At 39.0% G+C, this 25,594-nt stretch overlaps 1 protein-coding gene across 1 annotated transcript in view; it reads right to left on the bottom strand.

Moving 5' to 3' along the window:
* Nucleotides 1-9,068: 9,068 nt before the first annotated feature.
* Nucleotides 9,069-25,594, bottom strand: part of LOC113997805 (protein sidekick-1-like) — a 120,099-nt gene continuing 103,573 nt past the window's right edge. Inside the window, exons 3-6 of the mRNA XM_039383676.1 lie at nt 19,263-19,422; nt 13,883-13,989; nt 9,692-9,839; nt 9,069-9,108 (exon numbers count right to left, since the gene is read on the bottom strand). Of these exons, the coding sequence (XP_039239610.1) occupies nt 9,069-9,108; nt 9,692-9,839; nt 13,883-13,989; nt 19,263-19,422 (455 nt within the window). The remainder of the gene's footprint in view (nt 9,109-9,691; nt 9,840-13,882; nt 13,990-19,262; nt 19,423-25,594) is intronic.

Raw genomic sequence — 25,594 nt, 5'->3', positions numbered from 1 at the left:
AATAATGCCAGACTCCAGAATAATGATTTTCACTCTAAAGAAGTTGGAAGAAAAGCAAAAAAAAAAGCTGGTTGGATATGTATATTAATACTACATTCAATTAGTTGCCCAATTATTCTCTTTGATACTGAGATACTCCATAAAAATGTGCAGCAAAACAGCATTTTTAAATCCACACTACTACTACTACTACTACTACTTACTGATTTGATCAATGGCTTTATAAATAACAAGAATTTGAGCTCTGGAGCAGGAAGATGAGCTGCAAACTTGGGGAAATGGTTGTTCTGGGGCAAAAGTTATGGAGGAAATAAGACTTCAGAGAGCAGAAACTCTGGGATAAGATTACCAAGGGACAATACTTAAAAGTGGGAGCCTCCACCTATCTTTTGCCCCCTCAAGGCAGGGAATTTTTCCATTTTTATTTTGCCACAGTCCCAGTTAAAATAATAGTAAGGACACTTGATGGAAACATCCAATATTGACTGCATATGATGGAAATTACTGACATTTTCTCTCTTGATCATAACATTTCTGCTAAGTTGTGGAAAATATGAATAATGATATAAATACATTAAAATGAAATGTACATAGAATTTTAAAAGTGTATTATGAGGCTGTTGCTGCAATATCTGTTGGGTAAACAGAAAATGCAGCTGTCTAACAACAGCCACTGAAATGTGTAAGCATCCCAATAAACTCTGCTTCTGGTTGCTGCTAAGGCCAGTTTCAGTTCCCATGGAAACAGATGATGGATTGCCAAAAATGAGATTTGATGTTTTAAAATAATCAGTGATTTGAACTAGTGATTACTGTGAAAGTATTGCACTCTTCTTGCAGTGAAGAGGCATTATGCAGGGAGCAGGGAGAGAACACATGGCAGCTGGCAGACAGCAGCAGAGTTGTTAAAATTCTTGCAAATGGTCTTGGCTGCTGAATGAAACGGTAAATGCAGTTTCTTGAAAAATCATTGAATAAAATCTAGCAAAACCCCCATTTTATATAGTGAAGAGCCTTTGAGGTTTGGGAGAAAAACACATAAAAAGTTGTTGTACAGAGCTTAGCTTCAATGCTTTCAAGTGCTTTTCCTAAATAAGGTCTCTCTTATACCTGTATTTTGAGAATTGAAGGAGCCAGGAACACACAAGCCAGAAATTGCTTGATATTCCTTCTCCTGCTTTTTGAGCCGTGAATTTATTTGTCAATGACACATTAGGTTCTGATCCTACAAAGAGGCCACAACAAACAAAAATAAAGTGCTGGCAGCGTTCAGTTCTCCAGCAACTGGAGGGTAGTTCCAGAGGGGACAACTGTCTGGGAGGGATCAGTGGGAATACAGGGAGTGGGAGTTTTGATTGAGAAGGTCAGTAAGATTTTGGGGGAAGAAACTAAAGAGTGAGGGCCACACTCTCAGGACACTGGGCACTCCTGTGAGGTGAGTGGAAGCTACAGAGCACCATTCCCAGACCACTGTCCTCCCAGCTCCCCCTCATCCATACTCTCCCCTTCTCCAAGGATCTGCGATCCTTTTCTTGGGCCATGCCATCTTCTAAGCTCCTCTCTGTCCTTCTTTTCCTCCACCAGGGTTGAACACCCCCATCCATCCCTCTCTCTCAGTATCCCTGACTTCACACACAAACCTGCCTTGGCTCAGCCACATTTCCTTCCCCTCTGGGTGACAGCAGGTGTCAGCCAGGTGGAAAGGGAGGGAAGGCACAGATTTCCTTCAGCATCTCCATTGCTTATCCTTTCCCCTTGCTCCTGCTATGATGAAAAGTAGCCTGATCTGTTCTGCTCTTTCCCCACCCAACTGGCAAGAATTTCGAGAGGACGGCAAAGGGAGTAAAGCTGAGCAAGCAAGTGATGGCTGTGGTGACCCCAGCAAACAGTTGCCTTGTCTGTGTCTAGAAATGGTCCTTTCATGTAAAACAACAGATTTGTGTAATATATAAAAATAGCCAGAGGCAGGTATTAATGAAGAAAAGGCAGCACTAACATGCAGCAGACAAATAGATTTCATGTGAATATTGGCGGAGTTCGACTGTTTTCTCACTTCTAATTGCAAGATGCCTTTGCAAAGTTTCACCAGAGCCAAAAATCCCTCCTCTCATACAGACCAGGCAGACCCACGAAACATCAGAGAGCACATTTACAACGTATTTAAATTCATTTGGAACCTGTTCCATGAAGGCCAAACACAAACCAGCTGAAGACTCCACTCACAACCAGAGACAGGCCACAGGCAGGCTGCCAGATCCCTCTTTTCTCTGCAGCACTAATTAATAGAAGGGCTGCTTCCCATTTGCTCCCATGTACCAAATTCTTTAAATTCAAGTTGAATACTGTTAACAAAGTAGACTTGATGCAAATCAACCACAAAAGCCACACTACATCCCCAGAGTGCCAAGTTCTGTGGTTTTGTGGGTTTTTTTTCCCTTTCCTGAATCACACAGCAGCTTTCACTATGAAAGTAAATCTGCCAAAATCATAGGGCTTTTAAAGTATTCTATGTAAACCTGTATCATAAAATTACAAACTTACATGTCTTAACACCTTTGTAGATCATATAAAAATCCACTAGAATCACAAGGAAAGACAGATTTTGTCCTTTTCTGCACAGAAAGAAAATTAACAATCCTTTGTAGTACCCAGCCACAAGTACTGACAGATACATTTTACTTCAGTCAGTTTTGATTAATAAAAGTTAATTGGTAAACATAAGACATTACCTTCTGCTATATTTGATAAGTCACAAGCATTTTGCATCTATTTCCATAAAAATAGAGATATGTGAGGGGCCACAGGAGATAAACTGTTCCCAGGGATTTGTGAACAATTGCCACTTTTTAAGCACAAAGCAATAGTTTTCTTTTGCATATTTGCTCTTAAGAATGACTGCGACACTTTTAAATATTCTTATCTTGGCTGCATATTAAAATATTTCCATTTGTAGACAGAGAAGTTCAAAGATTGACAGAAAAATGGTTTCCCACAAAAGCACATTAGTTATTAGAGGATTATTCATGATTTGTCCCTAATAGCATATTTAGTTCTGATTAGAAAATGCAGCAGATGCAAAAAGTGAGCCCCAAAGTACGATGACAGTGAGTCTTGATATTTACTCACCTCTAAATTGGAGATGATTTTTTAAAAAACAGTGTATAGTTCACTTGCAAAGAGTAATGCTATTAACACTTCTTTCATAGTCCATATTTTCTTTCTCAAAGTACATTTGTCCCCAGAAAGCAACAAACTCATAAATCAATTTCTACTGCAAGCTGTGATAAGTAAATCACACTTAGAGCAAAAAGGTTTCCTTCCAGTGACACTTCCATTCCCTTTGTTTTACAAATTCCAAATCTATGATTAATAAGCGTAGTGGCACATAAAATGATTTTGTTCTTTATATGTGATCATCATATGAAAAACAATATCCAGCAGTCAGATTTTCCTCTTAGACAGTGATCTTTGAAGTTTTATTGAAATTTACAGCTGTTGAAGACTGTGCTGAAAGATACTGGGAGCAGCTGAGGCCCATTAAAGCACAATATTAGTTCCAAGCAGCCACTTTTTTTCCTAGCAAAAAATATGGATTTTACAGTGCAGCAGCTTCCCCTGGCTTATGAAAAAAATATATATTAAAAAACCCTCTGTGGTTTGTGGCCCAAATTTGTAATGAAACATATTGGTCAAATCCAAAAATGTGCCTCTCATCTCATCAGCCAGACTGTCTCACCTGGGAGGAATCCACTTCCAAATGAGCCTTGCTAAAAGGCATGTTCTTGGCAGGAAGTTGTTTTTCTACTGTCCCTCTTCCACCTAAACTGGGCTGTGTCGCTCCCACGCACTCCGCGCTCAGCACGTCACGGTCCCCAAAAACGACCTCAATCTTCCTCCTCCTCTCCCCCTCATCAAACCAACACACAAAATTCCACCCTAGAAGTTAAGAAACGTATATTTGAAACCTAGATTTAAAACCTGTGGCAAAGAAATTATGTGCAGGGAGGGAAACAGCGAGGTTGAATCCAGACAAGTCAAACAGTTTTAGAAAATAATCCTGGGATTTGCTTACCCTGAGGTGTTCCCGTTATCCTCTGCTGAACACAGCAGACAATAATACTCACACCAGCCCACTGACAGCATCAGGGCTGTCAAACTTGAAGAGATGATGGGAGATTTCCCTACAGCCCTTCATATGCATATAGGCCTTGGGGAGAGCAGTAAAACTTGATGTAAGATGATTCCCAGCGTTGCCTGTTCCCTCAAACTGAAATTACTCAACGCAGCAGTTTGGTTAGATAAATGAATTAAGGGGTAGCAATGAATTTCAGTTTAAAGAAATAATTTAATTCTACCAAATAATCTTCTTTTTCAGGTACTGACTTCAAAATTAATGTGGAGCCTGTAAAAGGTACGAGCAGATAAAAATAATATTACAGGGGGTTTTGTCACATCTCCTACTGCTCAGAGGTGTCACTCCATAATGCCACCAGACAAGAGATCTTCAAAACTTTAATCTTTTAAATTATTGCTCAGCTAATACATTGCAAAGTTGACAGTCTCTGAATTTATTGTTTGGTAATGATAATCATCACGATCTTAATGAAAGTATTTTCCAGTGTGTGTGAAAAGTAATTATGTGCAACTGGCACACGTTGTGTGACAGGCCGGTGTTTGTGGAGAAATGCATTGTGCCATCAGAACTGCTCACAGAAAAACAATGTTTGTTCTAAAGTGAAAAATGCATACATGGCACATTAAGTCAGCTGCTCTCATCAAAGCAAACCCTAATCTAATGCTAGCACCAGCCCAAAATCTGATGTATTATTCTTAGATATTTTAATTTTTCTTATTTTTTAAAGTCTACTTAGCTACAGCTACTTTTTTTTTTGAGACTGCCATTAAGAGATTTACAATTTTACCTTAACAAACGACCAGTAACTCTGCACCAGCTTTGCTTATTTGCAAGGCATTGTGAGTGTGCAAAACCACAGCAAGTCACATTGGACAGCTGCTTGTACAATCAGTCAGCACCTTTAGTCTCTATAAGAGACTCTAACGACCAAACACATCCAAATGCACAATGAATTGATCTTAGTGCAAAAAACCAGATATTAACTCATGTGTGCCTAAAGACAATGCAATTCCTGGTCCCTTTCCAGTGCTTTGAAGTGCGTTTGTGAAGTGTTTTGGTTCACGGACAGTTAATTAAGTGACTAAATGCCCATCCAGCTAAAAGGGACACCCCAGGAGTGCCTTTATATGCCAAAAAATGAACTTTCCTGTTTTGTGTCAGACACAATTTCACTAACAAAAGACACGACTTAATATTCATCTAGCTGCAGCTTATTAGGGGAAAAAAATAGTTTCCCTGTAAGGACACTAATGAAGATGATAACAATGTCTGCATAGAAGTTTCCTTCTTAGAGAAGAAACCCAGAATAAATGAATTGATGGCCTTTTGGTGAAAAGTGCTTCCCTTAGAAAAAGGTAAGAAATCCTCTAAGAGTACTGAGAATTTAATTCCTCTGTACCACGACTGAAAGGTAATTGCAGACCTTGACGGTGCTACTGTCCTTTGTGCCTCTCCAAGGTACTGAACGTGCTCGTGTAAAGGAAGTTAAACGTGCTCTTCAGCTTTTCAGGCTGATGAAGTACAGCCAGGCAAGGCAAGCTGAATACTTGACAACCCAGAGCAGCAACTTCTTTTGATGCAGCCACCTTTAGAGAGGCTGCTGGTTTGGGTAAGATGTGCAGGGAAACAGCGAAATCATCCCATCAGTCGAGACCCTGGATAACAGTGCAGCTGTAATTCCACATTGGTTTAACGTGCATTTGGCAAACATTAATCTCTCCATGTGTAATGCAAAGTCTTTCCTTAAATTTCCTGGGGAATGTAAAATAATAATAAACTTGTCAAACCCTAATTCCACTCCTTGCTCGTTTTCTCTTGTTCTTGACCTTCTGGTCTTCTCTCTGATCATCCACACTTTTCTAGCATGTACTAGCATGTGCACATTTTCTAGCAGCTTCCTTCTAGAAACAGCCCTTGACAACATCAAGCTGAGGCTTTGGTGACAGATAATGCATAAAAGCCAAAATGAATATACACCCACACTGTACTAAGTGGTGGTGGGACGACGACAGCGACTTTTAGGACTTAAATTTTTAAATACACACCCTCCCATCACTCTGGCTCTGCTGCAGATTTGTTAGTTGCCTTAAGTCATAAACTATAACAACAATCTCATGAGTATGTGCAGGCCATTTGCTTCACATTCATATATTATAGAGGGATTTGTTGACTTTACGTGCCCGCTCATTTCAGAGGAACTTGTCATCCCATTCTTGTTTTTATCTGGGGGCTTTAACAAAATATTACCAACACCACTAAAATGAGAACTACTACATAGTTATTTGCTGCAAAATCCCACCATGAGTAACACTAGCAGTTAAATTCAACAGAATATACAGTTTGAAAAAAATTGCCAATGTCTCAAAGGAAATTTTCTCCCAGAAAATGTCACAGCCATGCATACTGACAGAGTAAGAGTCACCATTCCGACTAAAAAAAAGGTGAAATCAAAGCTATCCACTGAAGCTTTCCCCCCCCAACCCAATTGAGAAGGGCATGTACGGACAGGACAAGGGGTAAATAGTTTTAAACTAAAAGAGGGTAGATGTAAGGAAGAAATTTTTCATGACTGAGTGTGGTGAGGCCCTGGCACAGGTTACCCACAGATGTGGTGGATGCCCCATCCCTGGGAACATTCAAAGCCAGGCTGGATGTGGCTCTGAGCAACCTGGTGTAGTTGCAGATGTCCCTGCTCACTGCAGGGGTGGGACTAGGTGACTTTAAAAAGTCCCTTCCGACCCAAACTATTCTATGATCTTACAGAAGAGGCAACTGTGCTAACATGTATAATAATTACAAGAAAACACAAAGAAAAATAAAAGCCTTATTTGACATATTGTAAAGAACATTTAAAAAAATGCACATAGTGATACCACAGTTTTTGACAATTCAGCAATTCTGTTATCTTGGCTCCCTAGAAACACACCACTTCTGGAATGTTGACCATCTGGCAGAACCCCTCCCCATAAGTCTCCTAAATACCTGCATGTAGTGAAGGAGAACGACATCAGCATTTACTGCCTTAAAAGTGGTAGGGAAACCCTTCTGCAGAGCCAATTAAATGACATTCCTTGAAACATCTTCAGAATTTATTTTTTCTCAGAACTGTTACGTGTGTGTTACTTTTGATCTTTCATCTCTCTCACATAAGGACAATTCAGCACATGCTCTGTTCCCACACCAGTGGTGACAGCAGCTCTGTGCACACGAGCATCAGGATCATTTTTATGGCATAAAAACGGTGCAGGGTTAAGAATGTGCACGTTAAGGTTTTTGCATGAGTAAGAGTTTAACTTTACCAACTATTTGAATGAACTGTACCAAACCCACCACTCCTGTCCCCATTTTTATGTCCTCAGTCCACGAACGCTGACAGTGATGTCACTTAGAAATCACTGTTACAGTTGACACACAATATTATGGCTGATTGATTGAGCCAAATCATTGTAAGCTTGTTTAAGAGCATTAAAAAAGCTTTATATTGATTTAGCAATATAAGGTACTTTTAATCAGATTAAAGAGCATCATACAAGGTGGTTGCATCAATGTCACTGATGAGTTTAGCAGGAGATCCAGTCAGATGGATGCATCATCCTAACTGGATCACTGGCTAAACTGATCAGTTAAATTGATACATCTCCTTGTGTGCAAAGAACAAGTTAAATGCACAACTTGCTCCACAGATAAGAAACACTTTCCATAAGATATCTGTACATTTCTCAGGTTTTTATGCATCCTCTCTGTGTCTCAGGTTTTCCATATTTATAGGGCTGCCATATTTACTTCCTGAATTTCACAGACAGCAAGATGTGAGTGGATGCTCTCTGGTTTTTCCAATACTTTGAGACCTACTGCACACAGAGTGCTCTGATGATTGGTATGTGTACCATAAATCTGTCACCTCCTGAACTTACCAGGTTTACTATCTGACATACATCAAACTTCCAACGAGGCTCACACTTTCAGCACGTGCACTTCCACTGCAAAAGTACTCAGGAATTCCTACACAGGCCAGACAAACGTCTTCAAGTTCCTTCTAGACAAAATTTCTGACCAGGGAAATAAAATTGATATGGAAGCCCTGCTACAGAGCAGTGTTAGAGTTCTCCCATTTGTGAGTATTTCCACACTCCACGAGTTTCAAGTGATTCTACCCCAACAATCCCAACAGGGTAGGAATAAGAGTAAAGCACAGCAGATGAGAAACAGGATATTTATATCAACAAATACAGGACATACATTTCTCTACTTGCAATTTTCCCAAACTGTAAGAAAACTCATGCAAATCTCATTTTCAGACACCACGTGCCTGCCTTGGTCACTCTGCTCTGTTCCCCTGCAAGGGTTCCCAAGAAACTCTCGGATACCGGGATAACAAGGCTTTGTCACCATCTGTGAGTTGATTTGGGTATTCTCAGCATTGACAAAAGAAAATTTGTGATGTGGCACAAGTGGAGGAAGTAGATTCTTAATGGTTAATAACTCAGGATTTGTCACTTAGCTCTCTTCGAGAGATTGCCCAGGAACCCATTGTTTCATCTTCCAGCTGTTTCCCATCAAATTACTATTAAATTATTCATAAATTATTACACAGTTTCTTCGCATCCCTGCAATACTAATTTTCACAGTTTCAAAGTGCCTGTAATACCAGCTTTCAGGTTTAAAAAATGCACATAAGCAACAGCAAAATACACAGTGCAGATTAACAAAATTCAAATCCAAGAATACTTTTCCCTTTTTAATATAAACTCTAAAGACTCAGCACTTCTGGAACACAGCAATATTCCATTACCATCATCTGCTAGCACATCTATCCCTTTGAACACGTGAAAATATAATACAGAAATAACCAGCAACATTCCTGGTATTTCAACAGTTTTCCAATAAATGAGACAAGATTTAATCTACATTTTTAATGTTACAGCCAACCTCTTCAGTCTCTGTGCAGGTGAAAACACGAGATGGCTTCATAACTGTTTCAGGAAAGGATAAATGAGCACACCTTGAGATAATATCTAATCAAAGTGCAAGTACTGTGTCATTAGTGGGTGAGCTGCTAATTAGTCAAGAAGAACTACAATTGTCATTGTAGGCTAAAAAAACCCCAAAATATAAACAATATTTAGAATTTTATAGTGAGGAAAACAGAACTAAGCATAAATCTGTAAAAAAAAAAACCCATGGATTCATAGATTAAAAACCAAAAATCTCAGTATTCATTAAGTTAGTCCACTCAAGTAAATGTATTTGAGAGATGAGCATTTCCTTTTCCAAAATGTATCCTGAAAATGAATAGCGTGAAGGAAGCGCAGACATTCTGCATATCCAGCCCCTTATGCTGCACCAGGACCATTAAAACCACATGAATTATTTTGTCAAACTGCTTCAGAAGTTCAGAGATGGTCTTAAAATAGTAATTTATCTCCAACTCAGTATGAACGAAGCTACTTTATTCTCTTTAAACCTTAATTAGTGTACTTAGAATGTAAGCTGTGTTATCAAATACAATTAATCATATTTTAGGGGGGGTGCATTTTGAGCTTTAAATCGACTTACATTCTGCTGCTTGGGATAATCTTGTGCCCGTCTCTAAACCACGTCACTTGGGGTCTTGGATGGCTCAGGATGCGTGGGAAGTTCAGAACTGCAGCTTGTCCTTCAGTCACTGTTTTTCTCTGGTCCGTGTCCATGAAATTCCCCATGTCTGCAAATTAAAAAATGATGCTCAGAGTCCTGGAAGTTCTTGTCTCTCCCCCTATTTCTTTTCAGAGGACAGAGTAATAACCGTGTTTCCAGCAGCCACTGGCACTGCTGTAATTAGTCAACAGGACACAAGAGATCATGGGACAGTTCTGATGTTGATTTATACAGAGTCAGATGAACATAAGGCATGAAGGAAACCCAAGTGCTGCTGGAGCATCCATCAGCAGTCCTGAATGGCCCCGGTGCTCTGTGGCAATAACTGAGTGGTTTTAACTGGAAGTGACATTTTAATGGAGGTTTGTTTGGTTTGGATTGTTGGGGGTTTTTTTAGATAAGATCCTGCAATGCAAAGGAATGCTCGTGGTGTATATGAATTTATCAATTTTTTGGTCATCCTTTTTTTTTTTTTTAATCCATTGCTACACAAACAGACAAGCAGCTCTATTACTGTAGTCAAGGCAATGGATAGTCAGACCTATGCAAGCGAGCCACTACATCCAGATGGATTCCAAAATAACAAGGCCACAGTCATGTTGGGAGCTGTCAGTTCTGGCACTACACTATGATTTCAGTAGTTGCCTGTGGATCTCCAGCATTTACAAAAGCATCCCTGGTCTCAGAGAGCAGCTTTTAACAAAAATTTTAATGGAAGAAAGGAATCTACCATTGCTGAACCTCTGCCTCTGAAGGCTTTATTTCACAGGTAAGCTCACATACCTGGGGAGTCCCTGAAAAAATTCAGAGAATGTATTCTTCTTGTTTTTCTTTTGCCTCTTGTATCTCACTCTTAGCCATTAAAATAAACAGGGCTGTAGGCTCTTACTTCTTCACCCTCCAAAGAACTTCTATGCATTTTAATTTGATTTAAACTAAGGAACTGACACACACACACACACACAGAACTATTCTGGCTTCTGTCAGTGAATTCCCTTCTTTTTTTTTTTTTTTTTTTAAGGACCACAGGGTTCTCTCCAAGTTCTGTGCAGCAGAGAGGGATGTAAAGGACTTAGGAAAGAGAAGACTTGCTGTCAGGTCTGTGAATGGCAGGAGATGAGAAGAGACAGAACAAGAGCAGAAATTAAAAACACATGGTATTTTAAAGAAGCTTTAATCATCTTTGTGATTTTCAAGTTATTTATTCAGAGATAATCAGCATTGTACTTCCTCTGTTGCTCCATATTCCTCACAACTGTAATCAGATCAGCTACTTGAAAAGAAGTTTCAAACCGCGTAGGTGGATCTAATTAACTTCACTGTCATATGATTATTTCAGTTTTCACAATCCAAGAGTTTTAAAGCCCAATCTGTAATTAAGATTTACTCAGCAGTTTTCTCTCAAATATCTGTTCCCATTCAGCTAAGCAATATGTTAGCATGTGTTGAGAATATTTTTTAAATTATTGAACAAGTTCCCTGCTACTTCAGATATCTGGGACATGGAAAACACCTCAGATCTTTCTCGGTGCACATTATAATTATACCTTTCAATTTTTCACTTGAGACCATGAGCTGAAGTGTATTGGGAAGCATCCTCTATCCACTGGCAAAAATATATCATTTCCAGTGAATCCTTAGGAGAAAAATGTCTAAAATACAACTCCCTGTAAGTCTTGATGAATGCACAAGACGATTTTAGGAGTCCCCTGGAATGTTGCTTTCTGATATGTTTTCAAGAATAACCAAAAAGTAATGTATGACAAAATACCAGGAACTTCATTACATCCACACAGCTTCAATCAATTTAGATCAAGAATGTTAAAACAGAGAAAACAATCACATGGTATCAGTAGCTACCCTGGGTGAAGGAGGAAGAGGATATTTAAAACTTGTGGGACACTTTCATCTGCAGGAATAAAGTGCAAATCTGACTGGCAATTTCACTATAGAAGCCATATATGTCACTATAGGCTCAAGACCAAAGGTCTTCCAAGCCATATAAGATCTGGTTTGCTTTCTCTCAGTGGTTTTATCAATAAAAATAAATAAATAAATAAATAAATAAATTCTGACAGAGAGTCTTAAGAGAGAGCTTTTTAGCCTTGTTCAGCAACGCAGAACTACAAATTAAATGGGGGGGGGGGACGACTTAAACTGAAGAAAAGCAAACAATTGCATTTCTTTCTCTCTTCAGAACAACCAACCACACACACAGACCAGCCTGGAGAAACAAAACACTTCACTGCAAATCTTACCCTCATTCAGAGGGGAACAAAACTGTCTTTTCAGGAGACAGGATTCTTCAGCAGCAGCATCAAGGTAAAGTATTCCTGTTGTCTCCTTCTCACTGTTCCCACAAGTACTTCCTCGGGAATCGCTCCCTCCCCTCTGTCAGTACAACTGCTTGTGCAGCTGGGTAGGGAACTGGACGGGGAGGAGGGGGGAAAGAACTGCTTTAACAACCTGACTAAATAATTGTTACTTTTTTTCCCAAATTTTGGAGAAGTTTCCCAGTCCACAGCTGCACAAACAAGTTTTCCTGCTGGGCCCAAAGGGATCGTGTGCTACACTGCAGTGCAAGAGTGGGAACGATCAGTGGGATGGAGGAGGAAATGGGTACATTTTTCTCTGGTGCTGCTGCCAAAGCCTTTGTCCCCTGAAAACACACCTGGAGATGCAACTCCAGAGGCATCCAGGCTCCTCTAATGGCTCAGTGCTGCACAATGAGGAGCATCTCACCCTCACCTTCCCCTGCTAACCTTGCTCGTCACCCCACACCTCGCTCAGAATTATGTTCACTCACACCAGCTTTCAGTAGATCCTCTGTGACCTGACAGAATTCACTAAAACCGAAGAAGAATATTTGGAAAAGTACTTGCAAGGGTCTGACACACATCAGGGTGAGCATAAGGTCACTGCACAGCAGGGGTATAAGGGTTGGTAGAAGTCAGGGAAGGAAACCCCCAGTTTAGCAGCAGTTTATTTTTACTTTAGCTCCCAGCAGCTCTGAAACAATAGGGAGATCAAACATCAAATTACTGGTATTACTGACATTACAGATATAGTAACATAATCTACTGTAATTCAGTAAACTGATGAATATGATACCAAAACTTACATAATACCATTTGCAGCTGGTTTTATTTTAAAACACAGGAAATTCCATGTAATTTCCCTCATTGACATACTGATTAACTTGAATCAGTTCCTTCAAATTGGGTTTCTAATAAATAATTCAATTTCTCTAAATTCCACTTATCAAGTGACATTTACTGCAACTGAATTTCCAGTTACTGACCCTGAGGAGAAGAAATCTGATCCATTTACCACTTCTTAGGCACAGTATGCAAATCTATCTATTTTGAATTTTTTTTATGCTTTTACTACGAAAAAAAAGAATAAGGCCTAATTTTATTGCTCATTCCAAAGATGTTATTTGGATTATATTTCCTACATGTTAACTGAAAAACAGAAAATTAAGAGTATGGGATCATTTCTTATGTCATGTTCCCTGGCACTAACTCCTGAGAAAACCAACTAAACCTTTCCTAATGGCAGCTGGATTGCAAAAATTCTGCACAGTCGAAACTGAAGTGGTGCAAACACTGGAGGGTTTGCTTCAGGAAGGTGTTGAGAACAGACTTCTAAAGTATTGTTGTGAAACTGCTGATTTTGTATCACAGGGATTATGATCTGAAAGCTGCCTGGTGTTATCTCCACCACATCGTTCTCTCTCAGGTATCTGCTGCTGTCCTCTGGGCTTTTTTGGTGGTGGTGTTTTAACTGATAGTTTTGTGCTGTATGGCCTTGCTTAATCCCTGTGTATTCAGGGAAAGGTAAAATAGTCTTTCTCATGTACAGCTGCCTCCAAACGATCTCTTTTGATGGCTCTGAACCCCTCAAAGCTTGTTCTAAAGACTTAACGTTGCACCACTTTGAGCTGCTTCCCAGAGACACCCCAGAGGATGAAACTTCTTGTGATGCAATAATTTGAAAACTTGTTAAATACGTTATCTAATGACTTTTCAGGCTAACAAGTGTTACTGGTATGTTGTTTCTCTCCCCACAGAAAGAATCAGGGACAGAAGAACTCCCATTCCAACGTACATGCCACTTGGACTTCAGATCTCCTCTGCAGCAGGGCCCCCATCCTGTTCCGTACAATGCACTGATAAAATCCAGCATCAGACCTCTGCAGAGCTGGGATGATGTACCTGCAAGACAAAATGCAGAATTATAGTGCACTTCTGCCTGTTTTACCCGTTGCCTTAAATGCTTATTGTATTTTTTTCTGATAAGCAGCATTCTTGTATCATCTCTGGTCTTTGATTACAATATTGTCTGTCATACACAGATTTAAAAAAAAAAACAACAACAAAAAACAAACAGAACAAAAATGCATGAAATATCTTTCAGTCTGAAGTTCTGGATGTGATAAATACCAAGTACATCCAAAAATTCTCTTGAAATATAAATTTTTTCCTTAGTTTTCTCCACCTTCATTCCTCAGGCTGGTGAAAGCAGCCTGGTAATTTGTTCAGAGGAGGCACAAGAAGACTGCAAACTAAATGTGTGTATTAGGAAGACTTGCAAGGAACATCGAAGCTGTCCAATGAAAAAAATGTGATTATTCCACTGTAATTCAGAGGAATTCTGGAAATGACACCATGTGCTGTACATTGTGTTTGTTCTGCCCTTCACTGTGCTTAAACAGACACTTAGTCCACTAATGCTCACCTTCCTCCTTCAGCTACATCTGATTACTCAACATGAAAATGAGCTGATAGGCACAGTTTTAATGGGACTAAAACACATGAATAATAGAGATAATCCTGCATTAAACAAACATTAATCAAAAGCACATATTCCCCCAGTCACCTTCAGGAGATATTATGGTAGGATTAATGAAAGTCTTTATGAAAGATAAGGAAAAAGAAAACTGCTGAATTTTAATCTTCAAAATTTAAATCCACTAAAAGAAAACATCTCTTCTAGGATACATTGCATACACCCACACACAGAGCTTAATATCTGAGCAGGATCACACACCAGAAAAACAAAGGAGGTAGAAGAATCTGGTATGATAAATGCAGGCTCTAATCACTGCATGGTGCAATAAATACACTATAGGAAATAGGTCATACAACCAAATACAGGGAATTAAAAGAGAGTCCAGCACCATGGACAAATTTTAGGGATTCCTGGGAGACCCTGGCAGCAAAGTGACAGCAAACGCAGCAATCAGAATAATTTCCTTCTCTGCCAGGCAGCTGATTGTTGTAAAACATAATTATTAAAAAAATAAATTTCATATTCTGGCAAGTAAATACTGAAAATTAATTTGTACAATTCATTTTACCAGACAGTTTATAGCTTAGCAGGTTTTTTTCCTCTCATAAAGGTTTAGCATCCTACTTGGCCAACATTTAGTGCATTGGCTTTTCTATTAAATAAAGCCAAAATTAAAGGCTTCTTTTTTCATCTGTACTAAAACAGTAATGCAGAGTTAGTTTTGCTGCCACCAGGACAAAACAAATCAATTAGATCAGAAGTGTCCTACTTTGGTTTTCTTTTCTGACTTATTAATGTTTCAGCAGGAAACATTTTTAACATGTTGCCTGAAGAAACGAAAATCTTTTAAAAATTTACAGTGAAAATGCCATCTACCTTGGAAATTCCAAGGGAGCCCCAACCTACTGAGCAGCTGGATCCTCAGTGGACCTACTGAGTATGATGTGCAGGTAAGGGAAGCAAAATTAGAAGAACTTAATAACAAAAGTGGAAAAAAAAAAAAGAGATGGGACATATGGTTATACTATTTGAGACTAACTTAAAAATTACAAACCTGGGCAAGAGATAAATATTAATGGAATTTGATTCTGTGTTTACAATATTAAACAGTCTTTATGCACCTCATGTGTCTTATTTTTTAAAATATACTTTTTTTATTGACCCAACAGTCATAATACTGCTTTTTTGTGCTATGCTTTCCCCTTTCTGCTTATTTTCTCATCTTCAAGAAGGGATATAAATAGTGTTTTCTAAATTCAAAACAAGACTTTCTTCCCCACAATGAATTTATATCAAAAGTTAATACAATTTCCTCCAGTGACAAGACATAATTTTGCTTTATTTTTGTCTACGCTCTCAACTTGCAAGAAGATCTTCCCATTGTATAGATGCCAGGAGGCTACTTAAGGTTTCTGGGGATCTCTGCAAGGACTTTAGAAAGTCAGAGTCGACAGTTTCTTCATTTTGAGTGGAACAGCCAACCAGAAACTGGTGCTTGGAAAGTTTCTGTGGAAAGATGTAAAGCGACAAGCGGAAAGGGAGCTCCGAGGGAAGCCTTGCAGAGCGGAACATGCTCCATCACCACACTGCCAGGAGTCAGTTTGAGGATGGAGTGCTATCAGACACCCAAGGAGAAATGCACTAACACTTATATTTCCTCCCTAATTTAAAATTGAAACCCTCATTTGAATTTCAAATGCTCCGAGAGTTAAAAGCGAACCTATAGGCTACAGGATTTAATAGCCATAATTATGAACACAGAATTAAAAGCAAATGTATTTTATTGGATAGTCATGTAACTTATTATCTATTCAAACTTTCTAACAAGGGACTTATGCATCAAGTGATCTCACTTTTTTTATGCAGAATAAAATTAAAATGTGTCCGATGTTAAAAACACAAATAGAATAATCAGATTCTTTAAAGTAATTTGAAATATTATATGGCTGCTGAGACCTAATCTTAGTTTCTTAAATTCATATAAATTTCAGGCCACAAAAGCAAATATGGGAGACACACCTGGTCCCAAACTCAATTCAAAAGAAAACAAGGTGGGGGAGGAACCAAAAAAGAAAAAGGTCACTGCCTGAACTTTAAAGCCTCTTAACTTCTAGACATAAGCAGAATAACCACTGCAGTCAGCAGCACTGATTTGTTTCCATTATGTGTATCTCAGATCACAAAGAATTTATAAGGTTGTTTTATAAATTCTTAATCCAGCCCAGTGTATGCACAGTCACTGTAAGAGCCAGGCTTTGCACATAATCAGCTTCGTTAGACAAAGAAAAGCTGTTCATTCGGGGTCACCAAGGTCAAAATGCAAAGACTCCAATTAGTTCTTTACTCACTTGGGGTGTTATAATAATATATTTTCAGCCTGTTACAATATAGACATTACTTTAACTGAGGCTCACTAAGTAATATCAATTACCAAAACTCTTTGACTGATGATTCAAATTGCAGCAGAAGTCACTTACTCAGGAAGATTCGTGCATTTAAAAAGACTATTTACCCATGAGAACTGCAGAGCAAACTGTTATGGGGTCAAAGTTTAAATTCTGCAACTGGAATTTTTATGTCTAAGCATATCTTTTCCTTGCTTTCATTCATCCTTAGGCACCTATGCCATATAATCTTTTTGTGGAAGCTTAAAGCTTTCCATTTCTATATAACCAAAATCCTGTTTGGTTTATGTCTGACTGTGGTGTAGTAATAGCAGCAGGGCTTCAACTTCTAAATTAGTATTTTCTATCAATGTTTTATTACTATAAACCAGTAGTTGCCTATCTTCTAAATCACCTCTGCATCAGATGTTTTAATTAGAAATAGAACTAAGAACAATATAAAAAAAATGCAGAATTATTAAATATAGCTTGAATCATGACCTGACATTCACTAGACTAAATTAAATGCAATGATGAGAAACAAAGGACTGATTGCAGGTGTGTGTAAACAGACCTTGGCAAAGGTGTTCCAAGATCCTAACTCACACTGCAATATACAGTAAAATTCTCATTTTGTATTAGGGTGCCCACTTGGTTAAGAAATACCATGGCATTCTGATCTTATTTCAAAATGTCACACGTTCTTACTCAGGTTTCTCCTAATATCATGAAATGCCAGTCTCCCAGTGACGAGCACATCTACAAGGCTTGAGTTCTAACCTTTGCTTGTTGTTGATTCCATGTTCATGTTGTTTGTCCTCCCACACCATTTTTTATCCCACTTTTCTCAGCACCTTATGCATTAAAAGCTGTTTTCAGCTCCTTCTGCTGAGCAACTACAACTGACTCTGCTGTTGTTGATCAAAACAAGTGGCGTTTACACAAAGTGATGCTCAAACATTCTGTGATTTGTTGTGCTATTAGAGATTCTTTTTATTTTCTAGAAAGTGTTCACAAATCTCCCCCATATGTGCATGTGGCTCATTTTGAGGTAGCAGGGCATCTCAAGGCTTGAAAGCAGGACTAAGGTGGGCTCACCTAAATCAAAAGTCTTGCACTTCCAGGAAACTTCACATATAAGTGTGGTTGGAAGCATTTGGTAAATACTTTATGCTAAATGTTCTAAATCACCCCCCAAAAGTTTAAAAAAGTCATTTAAGGGACATTTTTCCTCTTTGTTCGGTAAATGTAAATAATATCAAAAATAGATCTAATGTTAGCTTACAATTTTGGAAATATTTAAGGTAAGTAATTATGGACTACCTGGTGGACCAATATATAACTTCATATCATAACCTGCATTTTTATACTAAATTTTACTGCAATTTCTATCTATGGTGATGAAGCACAACTTTTCTCTGCCTAAACTCATGTAATCCCAAAAATGCAGTATTTAGCTTGATTTGCTAAAGGTGCAGGTGTTATACAAGGGCTCTGTTTGGCACAAATCCATCCCTCATAACTTCTGAATTCACCAGGTGATTTCTACAAAATCTGAGAGCAGCAAGTAAGCTGCACAAACATTAAATTCTCTAAAGTTATGAAAACTGCCAACCGCACAGAGAAGACCCAGTCAATACTCCCACATTAAAGAAAAGCAGACAAAATTGGCTGTTTGACACTTGGATACTTGGCCAGTCATGTGCTACCTATCAGCACAAATGTAGCTCTGATAAGGCACTTCATGGTTTTTCTCTTGTTTGATGGGAAGTCTGTGGGATGGGGAGGGAGTCGGGGAGGTCCTGGGGGCAAAGTGCATAATCATGAAAGAACAGTCTGTTAAACTACCAGCTTAATTTTGGCATTCTTAGCAGTGAAACAGAAAGGTTTGTGTGGAATTTAAGGCAGACCACATTCTTCTGGATCTGATTGCAAAGAACAGTCCCACTGAGCTCAGCTCCCTTCCAGGAGGAGTCACAACACGTGGAACATTTAGCTGAGGAATTATGTCTCCTATTTATACAAATACAGGTAAGGTTGCATCTCCAGCACAAAGCATTTTTGGTACTCAAAAATTCTGTGTTAAGACCTCTGTTTTGAAGCATTAAACACTCTTAGCAAAGGAGATTCTCTCAGAGATCTCACCTGTTTACTAAACCCAGTCTTCTTTCATGATAAAAAAACCAGTGGCCATGTGTCTGTCTCTACAAGCTCCTCGAGGTACCGAGGAATTGGGGAGTGGCATTTGTTTTGGGTATTTGGGTTTTTTTTGGCAATTACACTTAGAGAAGGTGATTATATAGATTATTTACTTATATTCACTGGAGTAGGAGGTGATTTCGCTGTCGTTGTGTAACCACTTGAATTCCAAGGGCCAGCTGCCTTCGGCAAGGCACGTCAGGACCAGTCGGTTCCCTTCCAGGTGTATCTGGGGCAGGCCCGGTTCTGTCTTGAAGTAGGGTGCAACATCATCTGAAACACAAAGGGAAAAATGGGTTTGGAGGTGTACTGAAGAAAATAGGGGATACACCACTGATATTTAGCTCATTTCTTTTCAAAATGGACATCGTGAAACAAGAAACAACACCATTCCGTTCAGGCTTCATCATAACTAAGCTTTATTTCAGAGGCAGAATCCCCAAGATCTTTATAACCTTAGTCCTTGCCCACTCAGACAAGCTTTTGTCCATGTTTACTGTTTAGCCCTATGAGAATTCCAGCATTGTCTGCTGTGGCAGGCAGTGATCAGCCCTATTGGCTTCCCCCCCCCTCCTCTGTGAGGATTAAATCCACTTGAAGCTTTTTTTTTTTCATTTCTTGAATAGAAACCAGAAGAGTAATCTTGGATAGAAATGATTATCACAGCAGGAGAAGTCTCAGGGTAAATAAAGAGTTTTGATAGGGAAAAGTTAGAAAAAAAAAACACCTCACAAAATCAGAAGTTTAACGTATTTTCCAATATTCTTGCCAACCAAAATGTGTTAAATTATATTACCTGAAGCCACTAACAGATTTTGAATTAGAGTTCTTCAATAATATGCAAGGGTCACATGTAGTCTCAAACTCTTGTGTATCACAGATACTCAGAATACTCCAAAGCAGCAAAATCCTTGATGGGTAAATTGCCAAATCTCTACTCAAACACAGATTTATTCTGAGTCCACACCTGCTGGAGATTCACCCCAGACGCCTCTGGAAGATGAAGTTTTTCACACTTCATGTGTCAAACTTCTACTTGTAACTAAAGGCTTAATCTTAGAAGTGTACAAATACCTTCTAAAGCAAAATTAACATCAAATAATAGAATGGCCTGGGTTGGAAGGGATCTTAAAGATCATCCAGTTCCACTCCCTGCCATGGACAGGGACACCTTCCACTAGCCCAGGTTGCTCAGAGCTCCATCCAACCTGCCTTATACCATTCCAGGGAGTTTATGTCTCTATATAAAACTCACGAGTTATATTCAAAGTCAGAGATCTAATCGAAAATATGAATAATATTTAATAGCCAGATGATACTGAAATCTGCTTTTAAGAGTGCAGGGTATGTACTTTATATAGAAAATACCAAAAAACCCCAAGATATACAAATGTTGTCCCAGTGCAAGTAATGGTTCAGTTAAACTGCTAACCTTTCATTTAAAATTTATTTTAGATAAGCTCAGGCATTTTTATACTTGCTATTTAAAGACTTCAAGATTTTTTTTTTTTTTTTTTTTTTTTTTACAGTTTATAGGGAAGTGACCTCATGTACTATTCAAGGCTGGCTGAAATTCTTGACTCCACAGGTCACACCCTGTAATCTTTAATAGGTGATGGCCACAGGGCACCAAGCACATGGACTGGGCAAGAAGAGCTCAGGGCAAGGGCTGTTGGTGGTTTTCCAAGGGCTCTGGTGTTCTGGGTTTGCAGCCCAGCCTGGTGATGTCAACTTCTCTAAGCCCTTATCTTTCACTTGGCCTCTTATCAGGGAATTTTTATTACTTCACAGAGCACATGGAAGCACAGAGAATGTCCCAGGGCAGCAGCTGGACTCCAGCTGAGTGTGGTCGGGGAGCCCCAGGCTGACTGTCGCCAAAATATCTCCTGCAATTGGCCATAAATCAAACAGCAGCTCCCCACACGTCTGGTGATTTGTATTGACAAACTGCATCCTAAGTTTTTAGAACTTAGCTTAAGAAACACAGCCATTTATGCAGGAAAAAAAAAAAAGGCACATATAATCCTAAAGCAATACTTAGAAACTATCACACAAAATCTGTTCTTGCAAACTGAATTAAAAACTGCATTTGAGGGAAGGGACTTTTCTGATTTATAGCACTTTAAAGAACCCATTTTTCAAACAAACTGATATATGACGAGTGGAGATCAGCAATATCTTCTTTAAATTGGCCATACAGGAAGATACAAAAATTCAACATATGAGAAAATCGGAACAGTTCCAAACTCACAGATATTCCCAGGCAAGCCAAGGATAGTTTTTACACTTCTTCACTCTATTACATGACTGAGAATATATTGTGCAAAGCTTCTTGTTTTAATGACTGCAATTATTGTGGAGTCATCTTATCTCAACTCTCATTTTCTCCTAACCAGTAAAATCAACCAATATCTTAAACATTATAAATTAAAATTTAAGCTGGAGCCAGAAGATGTTCATGTGAAATGCAGTTATTTTACCCAGAGTGAAGAGTAAATTTTTGTAAAGCTATTTCTAAACAAGTGAGAAAATGTTAAGCCTTGTCAAAGGCTTCACAGATATTTTGGGGAGTCTCACAAGAGAGTTCCAAGACAGACATTCTACCCTTAAAAGATTAAAGGTGTCAGGCTTCCTCTGGAGATGGAAAGGCAGCAGCTGGGAGCAGTGCTGGTGTTCAGGGGAAGGGTTTGTAATAGAGACCAACTGGTACATGGAAATCATTAGTGCCAAGTCCCCCAAGAACAACATTTACCTGCTCATGGAATGAGCTTCCTAAACTATTCCTCCCCGAAGAAAGTTGACTCACTGAAGGAGATTACAGTGAAACTGGTGTCTGCTCTATAAACCCCTGCCCGAGTTATTTGTTGATCCTGGTTTTCAGTGATTTACAGACTCAGCAGCATAACCTCCTTCATTACTTCACTCTGAATTATCCACTTACTCATTCTAACTTAGGGTTTTCCAAGAAAAAAAACGATTTATTTGGAAGACAAAGACTGCTGCCCACAGGTCTGTCACTGAGCCCTACATTTCCTACTCAAATATTCCAAACCCAGTGATACTGCAGCCCACTCAGAGCCATCTCCTATTTAAAGCACGTAACAATCAAGCTGGTGTTACATGAAAATGATTCTCCAAACTCAATCCAGTTCTGTTATAAGCTAAAATTTAACAGACCTAGGAGACTATTTTTATAAAGAGTATAGCATGCTTTATAAATTACCCTGGCTCTCTGGAAGATTTACTTAAACCCTTGAAGTAATTTTATCTTCTAATCTTTTATTCCTGACTTTCTCATCAATCACATACCATCAGTTTATCAAATTCAATTATGTAATCAGAGCTCACTAAATATCCACTGAAAGCAAAAATGAAAATAAAATAGGGAGCAAAGACTCCATGCAGAGGCTTTGATGACTTGGGCATTTCTGCAGCTCACACCTCAGGCTCACCATCACACCACTGCTGCACCCTTGAGCTTTATTTATATCTTTAGGCTGGAATGGAAAGCAAAATTTTAAATTGGACCTGCAAGGACAAGTTTGGTTGTTATAGAGCATCACAGGGAAACAGGAAATTTGGCAGGAAAAACAGAAGCCACCTCAGAAAGGAAACCGTAGGAGAGAAATAACTGGCTGAGGGATGGAAGGTACAGGGGGTCGGTTAATAGGGGTGAGATACCTGCACTCAGGAATTAACGACAGCAAGGGCTCACCACAAGGCCAACCTTGGCCAACCAACATTTGAGAAGCCAGGAAAGCATCTCTGTTGTTACCCTCTTTAAGAATGCAGTAAAATACTAACAAAAAGCCTATCTGAGTACTAGAAGCAAATATAACAAAATACTGCAATGAATATTCCTAGCTAGGATACTTTTCTACCTACAAAAAAAAAAAAAAAAAAAAAAAAAAAGGCAAGCATTCATGCTACATACAGTTGCTTTTTCTAAATGCTACATGTGTTAATACTTCCAGCCTCTTCTGGCTCTTCAGCAATGCTGATTTAAAAATAAATGTAATAGTAATTAAAAATTTCTCTGGGTTGCAGGAAGGAGTAAAGGGATAAGGTGCCAATCTGTTGGCACATGTGCACACACAGCTCCAATAATTAATTTTCATTAAGGCTGCTTACCAAACTCGCCAGCATCCTGACCTGTATCCTTAAAAAGGATGATGCAGTTTATTTTTATGTAAATTTCAAGAAAAAACAGCATTGAATACAGCCAAAATTATCTGGAAATTTGCTCCACAATATGTCTTCCTTGCTTTTGTGTATCACTGAACTGCAAGAGTCTCATTATACTGCCAGGGCAGCCCGTCCAGTTTCTTCAGTACATGCAAAGCTTAGATGGATTTTATCTCAAAATATAGTTTCAAGACTTAATTCAACAATGCACAGACACTTTTGCTTGGATTCATGCTGACAGTTCAATACAAAATGGTGCTGTCTGCAATTGTCACCTGCTTTGGGCTTGTCCTCAGCCCTGGCAGACGAGATGCAGCACAGAACAGCTGAAAGCTCCCTCGTACTCCATCCTCCCTGAAAAATCATGTTCAGATACAAACTTACAAATAAAGGAAAGAGGAAAAGGCCCACTGACTGTACAGCTTTGTACCGAATGGAATGACAACAAAACTTCCAAGATACTCATCAGATAACCAAGGGAAGCCAAATCTCATAAGGATGGTGTGAGTGAATGTGACTTCAGAAAATGAGGAGAGCACCAACTCAGGGACCTCAAATATACCCTCCAAGAAACAAATTACAAGGCTTGGCTAATGATTCTCAGCCCTGTAAGCGCCTACATTTGTAAAATACATAAAGCAAAGTCAGATTAAACAGATCTTTCAGTGACTACAAGGTATTACAAGATCATGAAAGCAGTCACGTGGTCCTATCCCTCAGGAATTAATATATTTTAATTAAAGACACAGTTTGATCTTGAGAACCTCTATCTTACGGAGAACAGGAAAGTTACTGTACTCCAGAGAAAACCACATCCCCTTCATCAGTAAAACCCACTGCAACTACCCTCTTAAAACCTCAGTATTTTTTTTCTCCAGAGATGTTGGATACCAACAGTTACAGACCAAATCACGAGTTCACATCCTGAGAAAATCAGTTCCCATGGTCCTGAACACTCAGAGGAAGAAAACACAGTGAGTGCCCAGGGCCCACTGCCACTGCTGTTTGTCTTGGTTATGTACCTCTACTTTTAAAGTCATTTTTAGGTGAGCCAATATTGACTATTAAAGTAGATTAACCTGCACATAAACCAGCAATTCAGGGCAAATACAGCTCAATCACTAAAAGATACCACGTGAGCAGCTGTCTTTCCATCACTCAGTTCACCCAACAGGTACGAGACTGAAAACCGGGACACGTTTTTCAAACCCAAACAAAAACACAATTGGTTTATTAAGTAACACACCTCTGTTGATTTTAGCTTATTAATCCCTTGTCAAAGCATGATGCACGTCACTCTTTCTACAATTACATGTCTAAAATACAACCAACTGACACAGGAAAATAAAGAACCAAATTATCGCTGAGGAATTTTCCAGGAAAATGAGGCAGAGGCTGAACAATCAGCCCAGGAGAAGATCAACAACCCAGAAATGCTTTTGCTCTCAGTATTTGCCAGGAAGAGAGATGTGAGCCATCTTCAGGTGGGGTAATGACTGCCAGGAAAAGAGTATTTCCAAAGACCCGTCAGGGGGACTGAACTCGGAATACAAAAATATAGTTAAATTAAAAAGGCAACCAGAGTCAGGAAACCCAAAGACAGGAAGAATCTTTCCAGTAATCCAAAGAAAGTAGGTACAACTATGGACAGCAGAACCCCATGAAGGCCAGGTTCAGGTTCAGCTGTGGCATTCACAAGCACACCCAGCTGAGCACGAGCTGCTCTGTGCTGACTGACAGCCACCAACTGCAACTTTCTGGGGAATCAGGACCATTTTCTTCTTATTCCCGACTGGGATATAGAAAAGATTTTTCTCTATTTCCTTTTCAAAAGGGTCTTTTAATCTTGCTATCTCAGTTTTTTAATCTTACTGCCTCAGTTTCTGATACACACGCATACAATGTGCTAGCTCTGGATGCAAGTTGTATTCTCTCGTGGAAATGAACTTCAATAGCTTATATGACATATGAATTTGGAATTATTACACAGTAAATCTTGGGAAATGTACCAGAAAGTCAGATTGAACTCAGATATATTTGAGTCAATCTTCTTTTGAATTCAAACCTTCTGAAATGCATTGGTGAGATGCTGTGAAAGTTAGTATATGATCTATTCATAAACTGTCAACAATGTCAAACATACATTAGAGCATTCAGTCACTTTAACTGTATTGATTTGCAGGAAGTCTATTTCACCCAAAATATTGGATCTTTGAGATTCAAATTTTCATGGTTGGAAGTGTGACATAAATCACCAAGT

Source organism: Pipra filicauda, unplaced genomic scaffold (genome assembly GCF_003945595.2).
Source record: "Pipra filicauda isolate LSUMZ 115617 unplaced genomic scaffold, ASM394559v2 scaffold31_size4109673_pilon, whole genome shotgun sequence".
NCBI lineage: Eukaryota > Metazoa > Chordata > Aves > Passeriformes > Pipridae > Pipra > Pipra filicauda.
This window is presented reverse-complemented; position numbering and strand designations above follow the sequence as displayed.